At 40.3% G+C, this 16,565-nt stretch overlaps 2 protein-coding genes across 2 annotated transcripts; one reads left to right on the top strand and one right to left on the bottom strand.

The window, feature by feature from the left end:
* Window positions 1-1,428: 1,428 nt before the first annotated feature.
* Window positions 1,429-10,408, bottom strand: septin10 (septin 10). The gene is made up of 10 exons (XM_054615049.1): window positions 10,253-10,408; window positions 8,670-8,784; window positions 7,968-8,163; window positions 7,589-7,775; window positions 5,777-5,938; window positions 5,346-5,442; window positions 4,788-4,956; window positions 4,557-4,689; window positions 3,646-3,824; window positions 1,429-3,134 (listed from the first exon to the last, which is right to left on the bottom strand). Exons 1-10 carry the CDS (start codon window positions 10,280-10,282, stop codon window positions 3,119-3,121), a joined length of 1,284 nt encoding a protein of 427 aa, XP_054471024.1. The 5' UTR covers window positions 10,283-10,408; the 3' UTR covers window positions 1,429-3,118.
* Window positions 10,409-11,904: 1,496 nt separating this feature from the next.
* sowahca (sosondowah ankyrin repeat domain family Ca) lies at window positions 11,905-16,319 on the top strand. The gene is made up of 4 exons (XM_054615048.1): window positions 11,905-12,410; window positions 13,103-13,491; window positions 14,076-14,465; window positions 15,394-16,319. Exons 1-4 carry the CDS (start codon window positions 12,059-12,061, stop codon window positions 15,856-15,858), a joined length of 1,596 nt encoding a protein of 531 aa, XP_054471023.1. The 5' UTR covers window positions 11,905-12,058; the 3' UTR covers window positions 15,859-16,319.
* Window positions 16,320-16,565: the final 246 nt, after the last annotated feature.

Below are 16,565 nucleotides of genomic sequence, written 5' to 3'. Positions count from 1 at the left end.
CACGTGCACACTTTTCCACAGTTTGCCTTGCTTAAATCTCCTCGGGGCGTCCTCTTCCCACCCTGCCAAGCGAGGTGCCGCAGGCCCCTGCAGGGAATCGATCAGCATCCCTCTGCTTTACGCCAGACCTGTCTGTCTACCTGTCTGTGTGCCGGCTGTGAGTCACATGAAGGGCAAAAGAACCGGAAGGTAAGACACTGCAGGGAACAAGACCTCTACCAGGCGGTGCAGGGCGGCCTCTTTGTGTGTGTTCAAATGTAGCCAAACGGTAGGCAGAAAAAAAAACGTTAAGCTACTGCTGTCTCCTAAATCTTCCTTTTAAAGCAAAAGGGGGGGAGCTTGAGATCATCCTCTATCCTCTTACCTTCTCATAAAAGGGAAAGAAGTGTAGACGTCTCTACAGTAGACATTTCCGTTAAGATGAATCACAGGGGTGGAGAGGAATTAAGTCGGGAGGTCTGTGGGTCTTACATTAGTCTAGAGATGCCTCACGCCTTTCCTCCTTTGGTGCATTACTGAGAACAAAAGGTCCAGTTGTCCAGAGTAGGTGACACAAACACCAAAAAATGTTTCAAAAAGAAGTGTGTTCTTAAAACTGGAAATGGAGCTACTGTAAAATCCCCATGGTTTAACACCTTGGTGTTTTAGTTTGTACAGTTTTCAATATATTGAGGGAGAAAATCTCATTTTATTTGAGGAAGAGAAAATATAGATACTTTGAAAGAATCCTGAAGCTATGCACTGCAGTTTGATGAAACCTCACACTGTCCGACATGACACTATAACAAATATGACAGGATTGGTCATCTGTTGTTCCTTCATTGAGATCTTATATTTAAACATCTCAACACCACAGCTGCTTTACCTTCTCTTCCATTTTTGGCAAAACACCAGGTGACCAACCAAATGTGTTATTTTACATGCAAGCTTACAATTCATAAACTCATGGTCCGCTCTTATTTTCAATTTTTTGCAAACCACATTTTATCTTTGATTGCTTGAAAAGTACATACTGAACTACTTGAAGAGTGTAAAAATATATATATCAGTGACGTTGTTTAAAGTTTGGATACTCTATCACTGTATTTGCAGGTTTTACAACAAAATTGGTGAAATGTAACTAAATACATCCACTGAAAACTGTACCGAGTACTGTATTTGTTTGACTGTTATTTATACTTTTACTTATGTATAGCATGAGACTACTTCCACCACTGACAACCGGTAGAAGTGCATCTGAACTACAGAGGAAAAAACGGGACTTAAATGTAATTTCCCAGCACTGGTGCTTAGTATATCAGTCAGCTTATCAGTATAAGAAAGAATGTTATGATCCTTATGATGAAATACATTAAATCATTATTTTCCAATTAAGGAAAAAGAAGCTGATAAAAGATCTGTTAGATGAAAACAGACAGGCAGAGTGCATCATGACAAAAATACAAAGATTTATTTAGAAAGAAGGGAAAAAAAAAAAGCTCCCAAATAACACTGTTTATTCCTTAAATACAAGTGTAGTACAAAAGTGTCTTTGACAAGCTTTACTCCATTAAGCATCGGTGTTTCCCTGGATGTACTAGTTAGGTGGATAGTTTCATTCTAAGCGTCACACAGTTAAGGCACTAACACATATTAAACACTAGTGTCAAATATAAAGTGGCAGTAAATGTTGATTTATAAATCAACATTTACTGTTGTGGTTTAATCTGTACTGTTAAATGCTTTGCTTCCAGACACAAGTGAATAGAGAAATTATAAAAAATACAGTCAAAAAGACATCTTCTCTCTTTTCCCGCACTCTCTCAACACCGACTTTCCACGAGTCAGCTCCTTTCAGACAGACTGCAAAGCAAACTTCAACGGTTTGTGTCAGTGAGGAAAATAATGGAGCAAAAATAAGGATAAAAAAAAACAAACACAATATATATATATAAATATATGCTGTTACATGTACCTAATCCAAAACCAAGCATCATCCCCAACCTCCTAGAAAACTGTAAAACTGGAATTGGACAAGAGAAGTCCCTTTGGAACAGCAACAGGAGAAATAGTGTGGCTCCCTCAGGTTTTTGTATAATGCTGGTGTGATCATAGTTAAAGTTTATAGCATCAAGGAAGTGTTAGGAAAGAAATCAGACATAATATAGAAAAAGATAAGGAATTATAACGCCCTGTGACCATGATTATGACCGCTGTTAATGATGAATGCACTTAATCGGCCTGCAGAAATGATCAGTTAAGCCCTTTCAGACATGAGTTCTGTTACATTGCTGGATTTAGCGTCACATGTGTTAAATATCAAAGGTCTCCGTGGAGTAATTATTCTGTAACGGCTGTATTTAAACATGACAGGACTATTACACAGAGAGCCGCAGTGCTTACACTATATTCCTCCTCACAGCTGAGTTGAAAAAATAATGAAGCAATTGTTTATCTCTGAGGTTTTATTAATAAGCCACATGTTGTTGTGAAAAAATAGATTTTGGCATTTAAGTAGACTTTAAAACCAAAATGTAAATCTCCTCATGAAGTGCATGTCTGAAAGAGGCTTTAGAATAAATTACAAGCATATCACAGATGTTTATTTCTCATTAGTAAAGTCTTAAGGCTGCATTACAACCCATTAAGTGTGTTCTTATTATACACTAGACATATGGAGGAATTATTAAATGTAAGTGAAGATGTCCCTTTCAATATAGTGTTGTACCTATCCAATCCCTTTGATCTGTGGACAGCATCTAGTCTGGGCCCAAAAAAAGGAAAAAAAAAAAGGAGGGAGGTATATGGAAAATACAGGTTTTATATAAAAATGAAAGGATAAATATAAAATATTACACAGAGGTATAAAACCCATGAAGAAGATTAAAAATACCATTGAGAAAAGTGTACACACACACACACACACACACACACACACACACACACACACACACACACACACACACACACAAAGGGTACAGACATTAAACTTTGGCACTAACTCACACACACTGCTGGTTTGTGTGGGGTTTTGTTCTGGTTAGTGTTTGAGACTGGCCACAAAGGGCTGGAAAGGATGTGGCCTCAATGTCACTGGTTATACTGGTCATAATGGAGTGTACTTCAGATCCAAGCGTCTTCACATGAAGCCAGAACTAGAAAAGAGACAAGTGGGAGTTGAGAATCAATTTAACAGCATATTCCATATAACAACATAACCCAAACCATAATACTGTCTCTTTTACATATTTTGTCTGTGAGCAACTTAAATGTTCAATTACACTGGAACTGGCAAGCTTTCCAATTTATGCATTAGTTTCCTAGATTCAATTTGCTCTTCTGTATTTATGTTAATGTCTACAATATATTTGATCTCAAAATAAATATCTTATTAAGAATTAAATATTGCAAAAAGACTAATCCTCCGCAACATGCACCAAATATCAGTACACTCATCTTAAATGTAATCAGATTTGTTGCCCTACTTTTTTTTTTCCCCCGCAGAAGGTAGCAATGTGTCTCGTATTATACAAAAAACTCAGAGTACTGAACACATTGCCAGCAGCAAGTCACTAATCAGAGAAAAAGTTTTAATTTAAAACCTCACCGTCTTCAGATGTGTAAATCTATGGATCATGAATATTCCCATGAAACATCAGCTCTTACTTCTTGCGGTCCTTGTCCTTCTTGCCGTTGGCGGTGAGGCTCTGGGCCTGGAGGAGCTGGGCGGCCGCTCTTCTCTTGCCGAAGGAACTCTGGTCCTCGTCCAGGAGTCTCTTCTTGTCCTCCAGAGCTGCTTTCTCATCTGCATGGAGGCGCTTCAGCTGCTCAAAGCGACCTTGCAGCTGAGACACGGAGAAAAAACAACAGTAGGTGAGTCACAGATATGCCTTCACTATTGATAGAGTCAAGAATAAACAAGCAAAAACATCAGAGATCAAATTACTTTCATCAAGACCAGGTTTTGCTCCATCGCACTAAATCCAAATTAGATGTGAACGTGTAAAAAGATTGACTTTTGATGGAAGACTTTGATTTTATCCAGTAAACAAAGAAACATCATGACACTATAATAATATTTGGTTTTCTGTTATAGGAGCGAAAAACAAAATGGGGAAAAGACGTTGCTGAAATCGCATTTATTTATTCGAAAAAGTACAGAGTACACTATTTAATTAAGACTTCCAAAGATAATAATACTGTCAGCAACCAAAAGTTCAGTATCTCGCGTCAAAATTTAGCCTGAAAGCTTGTTAATTATTATAGATGTTTACTAAAGACAGTACTTTTACTGTTCACCATTGTTTTCTCTTCCAAATAAGTCGGGCTGACCAGAGTTTGTTTAAAACCTGTTTGACGTAACCGATCAAACTGATGGCAGGAAAAACAAAAATAAAACTCCCACTGTAATCAACTATACTTTTCCCTTTAAGAAAGAAAAACAATAAAACTGAATTGCTCTTATGTCACCACCCCTAGCGACAACGTGTCCTTATTTGCTAGTATTCTAACACACGACATATGCTGCTGCTAATGAAGAGATGAATGTGAACGAGTGTGTGTTCGTGTCTTCATACCTCTCTCTCAGCCTCCTTCAGCTCGGACTCCTTCTCCTTCACCCTCTGCACAAACATCTGCCTCATCTCGTCCTCTCTCTTCTGCAGCTCCACCAGGAACTCCTGACGCTTGGCCTCATAAGTCTGCTGCAAGCTGAACACACACACACACATATACACTCACAGGTCAGTTGTCAGTCATGTCAACTTATGCACCGTTCCTTGTGTCCACGCAGGTGTCCGTGAGCTCACCTCACAGGTTTGCACTCGGGGCCTGTGTCTTTGAATCCCATTTCCTCCAGTTTGCAGCGTCTGTACAGCTCGTAGTGGCGAGTGTGTGTCTGCTCTCTCAGGTCCTCCATGTTCACACAGATCAGCATCTCCCTCAGCTTCACAAAGTCACAGTGACTCTCGTTCTCCACTGTCACACACATGGACAGATATGAGACATAAAGAAGGGTTAGGCAACCAGCCGATACTAAATATTGTTCATTTCAAGTGTTATAGATTTCCTTAAGATTTTCTTTTTTTAAAATCAGGCTAGAAAAGTTTTTGGGAAAAAGCATTATGGCCATGATAATACTTCTTTACTGTAGGTTGGCTGGCAGCTGACTCCACTGAGCAGGAATGTGCTCATTTCAAAATGAAGTAACAGTCTATTAAACTTTTTCAGCAACAGAACTCATTTCATCACAATTCTTGTGATGTGTCTACAACAAAAAAAACACACCAAGATCTTTGGCAATACAAGCAGAGCTGTGTAGAACACACAAACAAACAAACAAACAAACAAACAAGGATCCGTCTTACCTTGAACTACACCCCAGGGATACTGACGAGCCTTCACCATCTTATTGCCCACAGATACTTCCTCTGTGCTGCCTACTACAGCAAATGGCAAATGACCCTACAAAAACAGTTCATTATATCATACCTTTACACATAATCTGCAGGCAAACATGTTAAATGGCTGGATCCACAAACGTACTACTAAAACTGAATATATCAAGTTTGAAAAAGTGCAAGTTAAAGTAATATAGTTATTTAGACTCAGCTGTTTACACCAACACCCTCAGCAATACTCCCACGTACATACAAACAAGTTTAAATTATACTTGAAATTAGACATGTAAAATGTGTCACAACGCAACACGTGCCAAACACTAGTTCTTTTCTAGCAGAGGCCTGCCCTAGTAAAGCACTCCAGTTCAGGGTAGTGTAGTAGATGTGTGGTTCCTCACGTTCATAGTAGTGTTGACCTTGGCGACGGTCTCGTCATCCAGGGGGAACTGGTAGATCTGGACGCCGTTGCTGACCAGCTCGCTCATGATTTTGATCTTGAACTTGTGCAGCTCGCTCTTACTGATGGTGTCAGCTTTGGCGATCACTGGGATGATGTTCACCTACGGCAAGACGGCAAACACGTTCAGGTACAGAATAGCAGATTTATTTATCATAGAATTCAGACTTTTAATGTGGTCTGTAAAAAGATATCCATATATTTTTAATTTAGTAGGGGGGAAAAAAAGGCTAACTTCGCAAACTAAAATGAGCCTAATGAGATGAAAACACAACAGGATGGCTAATGTTGTCACAGAGTGCACCAAGATATATTTATGTTTCAGATTCTAAAAGGTAGTGATAAGTGACTGTATCTGTTTTAAGGATGGTTCCAGAGCAGCAATGGGTAAAGACAAAGAGACCACTAGGTTTCCTCCTTTTAAGTTAAAAGGACAATTTCAGTTTATTACAGGACTTAACTTAGTTTACAGCATAATTCAAGAGAACTCATAGTCCCTAATTTCCCTTTACCAAAAGCATAGAGGTCTAAGTCTAATCCACTTCGCCTGTAGCCACGGTAATGTTTTGAAATAATAAAAAGATTGTTAATACAAAATTAGGAACATGGACTTCCCTGAACTTTGAGCAGAGCTGCTCCAAATGCCATTCACGAGCTAAAACAAGCTTATCTTACTGATCAACAAAGCATGAAAAAACATGAAAAAACATGAAGATATATTCAAATGGTCTCTATTAGTCTGACTGACCTACATCCAAAAGAATTTCACCAGTTTTTGTTACTTTATCTAAAATACTTTAAAAACTGCTTTTAGATAAGTGTTATATAAAACCGGGTCTACTGATGTTATTTCTGGCCCGGCAGACCACTCTGCTGTCCAAGTCGCTCTACATTCCAGTCCTGTCTGTCTGTCTGTCCTTCGTCTCCGTCGTACCAAAGAGGGCCTTGGAATGAGTTGTTGTCACTAGACAGGCTTCTGGGCCAGACCACACGCCCATACTCTCTCACACACACACACACGGAGAAAACGAAACAATGCTAGGATAGCTGTTCCAGCAGCTGTCTGAGTGACTGACTGTCTTTCTGTCTGTGCTGCAGATTCAACAAATGGCTCTTTCTGTGTGTATCCGTACAGTGACACAAAAGGACAACTCGAGTGTGTGTGTGCGTGAGGTGATTACAACATTCCACAGCTTTTTCTCCTCCATTCACACGCAAATCCAGGGTTACTGACACTCCGGAGCAGTGAAATCACACAAGAGCACAAAAACTACACAGCAGAGAGCATGGGAAAGTTTCTGACCACTTTAAGAGTGAAGGGAGGGGTTTAGTCAGTCGGATAGCAAACCTCTCCTGACAGACAGACATTAGAGGAAAGTCGAAAAACAACCACAGCACAGTCACTAATACGGTAATTCCAATTATTACATTCACATCAGTTTATATCTCATTACTGTGTTTGTATTTACAAAAAAAAAATCAAGAATTGACTGGTCCATTCTAAAATGTAGATGTCAATAGAAGTTAGTCCAAGAAAAGCAGGGACATTTTAGATCAATGCACCAGAAAAATTCCAAAATATACTGAATATCCTTGTCTGTGATATTGACAAACCAACAGTCCGACCCTTTAAAACACACACACACACACACACACACACACACACACACACACACACACACACACACACACACACACACACACACACACACACACACACACACACACACACACACAGTGATCCTTCTCCTACCTTGCTGTCTAGTTTCTTCATTGTGACCAGGTCCAGGGATTTGAGGGAATGACCCGAGGGGGAGATGAAGTAAAGGCAGGCGTGGACTCGCGAGTCGTGGTAGTTGTGAAGAGAGCGTTTGATTTTGAGCTCTTCCTGTAGATAACTCTCAAACTGCCTGTCGATGTAGTCCACCACCGGCTGATAGCTGAAGGAAAGACATGTAGGGCCGATCAGAAATGTGGGTTTCATGACTGATGAACACACACTGGTTCATAATGACAGTACATCTCTTACAGTTTAATCACATTTACTCTCTTGTTATAATTCAAACACTTTGAGCCTGTAACTCGTCTTTACTGGCAGTCACACTCGCACACACACACTCTCCTTCTCTCACCTCTCTTGTTTGTTCATTTGGTCTCCGAAGCCCACAGAGTTGACCACCGTAAGGCGTAGTCGGACATTACTCTCCTGTAGGTCGTAGGTTTGAGCCCGCAGCTTCACTTGAGGCTCAAAGTGTGATGACTCGAAGTTCTCAAAGTTGGTATTGAACAGAGTGTCCATTAGAGTAGACTTGCCGATACCGGTTTCACCTAGAAACAGAAAAAGATGGTAAGCAATTTTAGTTTTTAGTTATAGAACTTTATGGGTTTTGATCCCAATTTAGTAGTGCGAGCATCAGAGACAGGCACTCAGACGCAAAAGAAAATGCCTTAAATTAAGTATTCCTAAAACGTAATTTGTTAAGGGAAGCATGACTCAACACTAAGCTCCCAGTTCACACTCAGTGACGACAGTTGTTGAGGAACAGGAAACATTACTCATTCACCCAACCTTAAATTTACCCGCTAGTGGAGAGATAGAACCAGCAGGATCCTTCACATCACAATGCTTCTTTGTCCCACTGTCTAACAAAGAACCTAATACTCTGAGTAATACTCAGTTAAAGGGAGCATCAAGTACTGCCATTGGTATCAAAGGGGGCCCTAGCTAAAGAGTAGGAGAAAATACTCTATAATAGACAGACTTACGCAACGACAGTGAATTTAAGTGGTCAAGGTTAAACAATGTGTATATGTATGTGTGTGAGACAACATACCAATGCAGAGAATATTGAAGCAGAAGCCCTGGCAGATGGACTTGTTGACAAGCTGATCCGGGAGGCTGTCAAAGCCCACATGTCCTGCCAGGGACAGGGGTCGGACCGCTTTATCCTGGGGAGGAGATCGCACAGACAGACAGATCATTCATAAGATGAGGAAGCCATTTTTCTCCTCAAATAAGAAATATGATGGAATTGTAAAGGTGAACTTTAAGGCATTCAAAGCCACTTCATAGGTAATATTAACTGAGAATTGTCCTAAAGAAGGTTTAATATGAAATCAAAAAAGCAATGCACTTGCTTCTAAAAAAAGGAATCAGTCACATATCGTAATGCTCCAGGCACCTATATTTTTATAAATGTTTTGCTAAATATATACTCTTGTTTCCACGAACCGCTTAATGTGCTGGAATTAAAAGAACTGTGCAACTTCTGGATATTACATTTATAATATAAAACCAATATAATATACCAATATAAAAAGACCTAAAATCATGTTCTAAAAGCTATAACTAACACTAGAAAGAAAAAGGAAATATAGATATCTCATATATTAGTAATTTCTTTCAATATGTCACTTTAAATACAGTCTAGGGTTAATGGATGGTTAGTGGGTGGTTAGTAGATGGTTAATGGATGGTTAGTAGATGGTTAATGGATGGTTAATGGATGGTTAATGGATGGTAAATGGATGGTTAGTGGATGGTTAGTGGATGGTTAGTGGATGGTTAGTGGATGGTTAGTAGATGGTTAATGGATGGTTAGTGGATGGTTAATGGATGGTTGGATGATTAGGATGGTTAGTGGATGGTTAATGGATGGTTAGTGGATGGTAAATGGATGGTTAGTGGATGGTTAGTGGATGGTTAATGGATGGTTAGTAGATGGTTAGTAGATGGTTAATGGATGGTTAGTGGATGGTTAGTGGATGGTTATTGGATGGTTAGTGGATGGTTAGTGGATGGTTAGTGGATGGTTAATGGATGGTTAGTAGATGGTTAGTAGATGGTTAGTAGATGGTTAGTGGGTGGATGGTTTTGATGGTTAGTGGATGGTTAGTAGATGGTTAGTGGATGGTTATTTGATTGTCCTCAAACTGCTCTCTGTCATCAGAGGGCTAACACTGTCTTAGCTCTGATGTGGAACAATTTGGTAAATTCCACATGAATGATCTTCAACATTTGTTTATTGTTGACCACGCTGTCTATGTGGGAAACACCACACGGCAGTAACACAATACTAGTAACTAATACTTAGTATGGTGGTTGCAGCACCACAACACTTCATAAACTCCTGACTGCTGAAAGGCTAGCCTGTTAGCCAGCTAGCTCCCTCCGCTAACACTGAATCCCTTTTGAAAGGCTGAGTATTTAAGTCAAAAATAACTTTTGATGTTCCTTAAGTGTGTCTCCATGGATGTCAGAGGTGTTTCGTGTTGTATAAGTTACTTTAACCTGCCGTGGTGTGGATAACTTTGGCAGACAGCAGGCTTCGGGCTAGCGGAGGCTAACTCAATGATAGCCACGGACACTCCCTACTCCGACTGTCCACCCAAAAGAAAAGAAAAAACAAATACTAACCGGCTGTCGAGCAACATCAGATGAAGCCATCGTTTTGGCCAGAAGTTAACAACCCAAATATATTTAGAAATAACACAACAAAACTAACAAACTAACTAAACACCACTTCTTCTTCAGAACCGCCTTATTGCGTCTACCGTCGACAACTAGGCAGACTAGACCACTCGGAAATAACATAGGAATGAGGTTACACCTATAGTTTTTATATTAGCTTTAAAACTAAAATGTAGCAAATTTGGCCAAAATGTGACAAGCATTACATTATTCAAGTTTATTCAACAGTCAAATACATGATAACTGTGAGATTATGTCGCAAAATGATGTTAATTGTCTGCATTAATACACCGACCACCCCTTCGTTGTATAATGGTACAGCGCAACTTAATTTTCCCAGTCGCATTCAAGGCCCATTGCGAACTGTCGGAAAACTCGTGAAGTCAATCTGTGATGTGGATGCCTGTGTTTTTAACCAGATAATTCATAATGGACTACAAATATTTAGACTTTCTTTTTTTTAAGAGTGCATTGATTGGCTCGATTAGTTAGTATTGAAGACCACGCTGTCATTCACTAAAGGAGATGTAGCTTAAATCACAAGACTGATTGCTTACTTTGCATTCGGTGTTAGAAAGCTTAATGTTTTGTAACCAAAGTTTACATTTTTAATTTGCAGAGCCTACATTTGTGTTGTCATTGACTTTGATGCATGTGTCCCGTATGTGTTTGGCCCGTATATACCTGTAATTACTTTGCTTGTAATAATAATAATAATAATAATAATAATAATGGATTTTATTTATATAGCACACTTTAAAATACAAAGAAATCTCAAGGTGCTGCACAGGGTAGAACAATCACAATAATCAAATATAATAATAAAACGCTAAAAACAAACAAAAAATAAAATAAGAATTTAAATTAATTAATTAATTTAATCATAATGAAATCTAAGAATATCTATTAAAACTGAACAACCACCCAAACACAAGCAATCTTTCTATCTTTATTTTGTTGTATAGTATGTGTATTTATTGTCTGTGTCTGTGTATAGTATGTGTATTTATTGTCTGTGTCTGTGTAGTTGTATAGTATGTGTATTTATTGTCTGTGTCTGTGTAGTTGTATAGTATGTGTATTTATTGTCTGTGTAGTTGTATAGTTGTATTTAGTATAGTGTGTATTTATTGTCTGTGTAGTTGTATAGTAGTATTTATGTGTAGTTGTATAGTATGTGTATTTATTGTCTGTGTAGTTGTTAGTTGTGTATTTATTGTCTGTGTCTGTGTAGTTGTATAGTATGTGTATTTATTGTCTGTGTCTGTGTAGTTGTATAGTATGTGTATTTATTGTCTGTGTAGTTGTATAGTATGTGTATTTATTGTCTGTGTAGTTGTATAGTATGTGTATTTATTGTCTGTGTAGTTGTATAGTATGTGTATTTATTGTCTGTGTCTGTGTAGTTGAGCTGCTGCAACACTTGAATTTCCCCCATGGGGATCAATAAAGGAATATAATAATAATCTAAATTACCAATGTAATTTTTGGTAATTTGAAGTCCCCGTTTACGAGGTTCGCGTGAACGCAGCATGGTACTCGCAGTGATGAGCTGCATGCATGGTTTCTTCAGTAACCTACGTGCGACCCCTATCTGCCAGAGCTCGACACTCCCCCATGGAGGAGAGGAAAAGAAGAGGAAGATGCTGTCACCCTTAATCACCGACCTAAATGAATGACCATGGAGTCATTGTGTAACCCCCTTGTGTAACTTATGCAGCTTTCCTTGCAGCTTTCGGGGGGTCGTGCAGCATGATGATGGCGTCTCCCTGCACGGAGCAAAGCGTGCAGGAGTTCCTGATGGAGAGAGGAGGGAGGGTCCAACAGATGGAGCTGATGGATCATTTCCTCTCTGTTTCTCGGAAAAATGACCAGTCGAAGGAAGGGGTGGATGGCGAGGCGTTGAAAAGCATCGTGGACAACGTGGGCTTCGTGGAGGTGGAGAACGACGTGACATTTGTTTGTTTGAACCCTGAAGGCAGCGCGGAGTCGGTGGTGCGTGCAGACACGGGCGGCCGAGATCATGCAGAGTGCAATGGTAACATCCAGGAGACACTGGACAACCACTGTGTCAACGGGAACCCTGACACCGGAGAACAAACAGGTGAGACACACGCACATTGTGTTGTTGATTTAGATTCATTTCTGTCTTAAAATAGCCTACCTTCATGCCAAACCATGTGACTTCATTTCACCTGTATGTGCTATAATAATGTCAATTCACAAGGTATTGTCCACATTTTTTTAAATATTTTCTTAGATTGCATTGTCCTGCATAGGCTCTATGATGAGCCACAACATTATCAAGTGTCTTTGTTTTTGAAGGCCAAGATTACTACTACTGCTACTATGACGACTTAGACAGGAGTTGTCAAAATCAAATGATCTGGCAATTTTGATTTCGACCCCTCTCTTGCCAAAAAATCCCCCAATCTCTATTAAACTACTTAATTAAACTAATAATAATAAAACTAAACGATTTTGATTATTTTTGTCCCTCATTTGTTTTGTTTAAAATAGCCTACCTTCATGCCAAACCATGTGACTTAATTTCACCTGTATGTGCTAGTAATTTTGATTTCGACCTCTCTCTTGCCAAAAAAAATCCCCCAATCTCTACTATAACTCAGGTTGATGACAACACAAAGACATCAACAGTCTAGCTGTGTGCATACCTGTGAGGAATATCAATGGAAATGTTGTATTGGAATCAATTCAAGTAAAGATTGTGCCATAGGCAACTCCTTCATACAGTGCCAGAGCTGGATGACTGTGACCAAACCCATTGTTCCACAGGAGCAACCAGCTCGATGGCTGCCAGCCTGGACAATGACAAACAGTCAAATGGGAATGGGCAACCTGCAGCCCCCTCCCAGAATATCAAGACCAGCACTGCTACCCCTGCATCTGGTGGAGGAGGGGAGGTGAAGCTGAGAGACAGGAGAAGGCGGGAGTCTGCCCCCGTGATTGGGATTGGAGATCTGGACCAGGCTCACCCTACCGGGTCCCACAGCCAGCAGGTGAGAGGGGCCCGCAGGGTGTCCAAGGGCTCCCAGCGGGCCCTGCTGACCAGCTGCCTCTCTGAAGACAGCGCCTGGGATGGGCTGGACCCTGTTGGAGATATCAACACGCCCAAGGGAAGTCGCAGGAACTTCATAGAGCTGATGATGAGTAGCTCCCCTCAGGTAGTGCACTATGTTTCTATGGCATGAAAAAAGTTTCTGTTCAGATTATTATTATTATTATAACCTGTAAATCTCACTGATTCAGATATAATAGTAAAATGCTGCTGCACTGCTTTCCATTATTTTAAACCTTGGACCATGTTAAACATTTGGCCAGACCTAAAGCAGTCATGTCACATCAGGGGTTTTTGCGTTTGGTTGTGCTCAAAACTGTTCATTAGTCTGAAATGAACCAGGTTCCCCTGCCTTGTCTGCTGTATAATGTGCAGCATGGCCGGGAGCACAGCTTGTTGGAAAACACCATCTGGGGTTTAGCCAGAAATGCAATATTCATGAAGTGGGACTCCACAGCAGCAGTTTACTGTCTTATGTAACTGAGAGACACGGTGATGTAATCCTGCCGTGACCTATAACCTCCTGTTATTTATCATCATAAGGAAATAACCATCAAAAATGTATTCTTTCCAAACTGATTTGTTTACAAATAACAATCAAATATGCATTTAATTGTTTAAATGTGGAATTATTTACACTGCCTTTTTAAGGTTTGAACCTCATTTATTCTAATGTTCTTCCCTTTACAGGTTCGGAGGTCTCTGATGAGCCGCGGTTCACGTATCCGGGACTCGGTGAAGAGCGATGGGGATTCGGCGTCGCTCCTCTCCTCAGCCACTGATGAGGACTGCGCATCGGTGACCCTGGACCCGCTGGAGCACGAGTGGATGCTGTGCGCCTCAGATGGAATGTGGGAAAGCCTGCAGCCCCTCCTCGCTGTGGAGCCCAGCCTTGTGGCCAAAAGAGACTTTGTCACCGGCTTCACCTGCCTCCACTGGGCAGCTAAGCAGGGCAAAGCCGAGCTGGTCTCACAGCTGCTGGCCTTCTCCAAGGAGAACGCAATACCTGTGAATGTAAACGTGAGATCAAGTGCTGGATACACGCCGCTACACCTGGCAGCTATGCATGGACACACACAGGTGGGTTACGTAGATGGTGGTGGCAGTTGGGTGTCATGTGTTAAATCCGGTCAGTGAAGCAGCAGATGATTGTATCCTCTCTGTCTGCCCCAGCTAGAACTTATTTAAGTCTCTCTTCAACACATTCTACAGTGAATGATCTAGAAAAACAACCAAATAATATATTTTTTATCAACTGATTTCTTTATTTTTTTACACAAAATGAGTTGAAAAGATTATATTTGTTATTATTTATCTATCATTATAGAAAACAAAAAGGACTTTGTCTTGCTATTCATTTAATCCAAACCACAGTCCATTGAAAGTATGTTTCTAAAAATAACAATCCAACAATATTAACCTTTTTTCTCTGATTTCCCAAAAATGACTTCCTAAATGGGATGATTTGGATGCATTTTGTTTCTACTCATTTTGTTTCTACTCATTCAACAGGAACATTTGTCAGGCAATAATAATTATGTGGTTCTGGTCATAGGAAAACATGTATAACTGCTCATGTTATGACATGGAATTATGTTTTTTCTTCAGGGCTCATGGATCAACAGCGAAAAAACTGTAAACGAGTCAGAATTAGCCTAAACCGCAAATCTAAATTTGTATCGGCCAGATAATAAAAAGGCTTCCTAAACATGTTCTAATATTAATTTACACAAAATATTAGAGTACATATCAGCCAACAAATGATAGTACAGTATCACACATTGTAGATGGCTGCCATACATACCGACATAAATAATCTTGGCAGACAGACAACAAGACAGACAACAAGATGACAACAGAGAAGACAACTAGTGTCCTAGTGTAGACATGCTTGATTATTGATGAAAATAAGGTGCCAGTAAATTCTGCGTAAATGAGAAGTAACAACAGGATTTCAGTGTCTGAATATTCCCTCTGCTGTGTGTATTTAATGAGCTGTGATTGACAGGTGGTGCGGGTGCTGCTGTCGGACTGGGAGGCGGACCCTGAGGCTCGAGACTACAGCGGGAGGCGAGCCATCCAGTACCTTTCCCCTCCGCTGGCTGCTGACCTGCAGGAGGAGGGAGTGGTCACATCACCCGTGGCCGAGTCAGAAAACGGAAACACCAACAGCGGCAGTAGCGGAGGGCGTGGGTGGCGATTTCCCAGGGTTCTCCAGGGCAATCTGAACCCACTGCGGCTCCTGAACCCACCCTCCGAGGCAGCAGAGGACGGAGGCGTGACTGGGAGGACCAAAGGGGGGATGCAGAGGAAGTCTTCTCTGAGCCGACTGAACGCCCGGCTGCACCGAGGACGCCACCGGGCCCAGATCATCCATAGCGCCTCCTTCAGGGACACGGGGGAAGTCGGGAGAGGAGAGGAGCTCGCCAGCAGCCCTCTCCGAACCAGACCACTATCCAACCTGTTTGGATAAAGTTATACAACTCTGAGATACAAACCAGTTTCACATGTGTCTATTTACACACAAAAGGTTTACTCACCTTTATAAGCTGACAGGTCAGACGTTTTATGACCTAACTAACCGAACACATCCTAATTGACAGTATGGTGTCAAGCTGATTTTAAGGTTCATTATTATAGAACCACAAATTTATATTTCTCTGAAAATCTAACTTATTTTTGTTCCTATTGCAGTTATTAGCCTTTTGTTTGTCACTGAGGGCAGGTCACAGTTTATGTAGCCTTTTTTTGCCACGAAATTCATTGAGTTAAAACTGAACTACTGCTCCCTGAATTGCTTTTGAATTTTTGAATTTATTTGTGGGTTTTCCTATAATTTTTTTTATGCTCTGTTTTAGAGCAGGTAGCAATCAGAACACCTTTTTTTTAATTAACACTTTTCACTAGAACACAAACGAATGCAAAAGCAACAAACAGGGCTGGATCAGGTTTTCACTTTAGATTTGACTCACAGTGGTGAGGGATTTGAAAATTGCACTTACTGTAGGTGTGAGTAATCTTAAAATTTAGTTTTTGTTTGCAGAGTAAATTAATATATTCATAGAACTCATTTTTCTATATTTCAACCTCCTTTGATTGGGTGGTGCTGTTTTTTTTAAATACGTTTCTGTAATGTGAATTTTAATTACCAGATTTTAGTATTCAAACTGTTGTAACCAC

The sequence above is a fragment of the Anoplopoma fimbria genome, chromosome 16 (genome assembly GCF_027596085.1).
Source record: "Anoplopoma fimbria isolate UVic2021 breed Golden Eagle Sablefish chromosome 16, Afim_UVic_2022, whole genome shotgun sequence".
NCBI lineage: Eukaryota > Metazoa > Chordata > Actinopteri > Perciformes > Anoplopomatidae > Anoplopoma > Anoplopoma fimbria.
This window is presented reverse-complemented; position numbering and strand designations above follow the sequence as displayed.

Bases quoted from the DNA above. Each gene is read 5' to 3' on its own strand.
- septin10 (XM_054615049.1), bottom strand. From the start codon at position 10,282: ATGGCTTCATCTGATGTTGCTCGACAGCCG. The intron at 8,785-10,252 runs GTTAGTATTTGT...TCTCCTCCCCAG, and splicing joins CTGATGTTGCTCGACAGCCG to GATAAAGCGGTCCGACCCCT. The intron at 4,957-5,345 runs GTAAGACGGATC...TGTGTGTGACAG, and splicing joins TCCCTGGGGTGTAGTTCAAG to TGGAGAACGAGAGTCACTGT.
- sowahca (XM_054615048.1), top strand. From the start codon at position 12,059: ATGATGATGGCGTCTCCCTGCACGGAGCAAAGCGTGCAGGAGTTCCTG. The intron at 12,411-13,102 runs GTGAGACACACG...ATTGTTCCACAG, and splicing joins TGACACCGGAGAACAAACAG to GAGCAACCAGCTCGATGGCT. The intron at 13,492-14,075 runs GTAGTGCACTAT...TTCCCTTTACAG, and splicing joins TGATGAGTAGCTCCCCTCAG to GTTCGGAGGTCTCTGATGAG.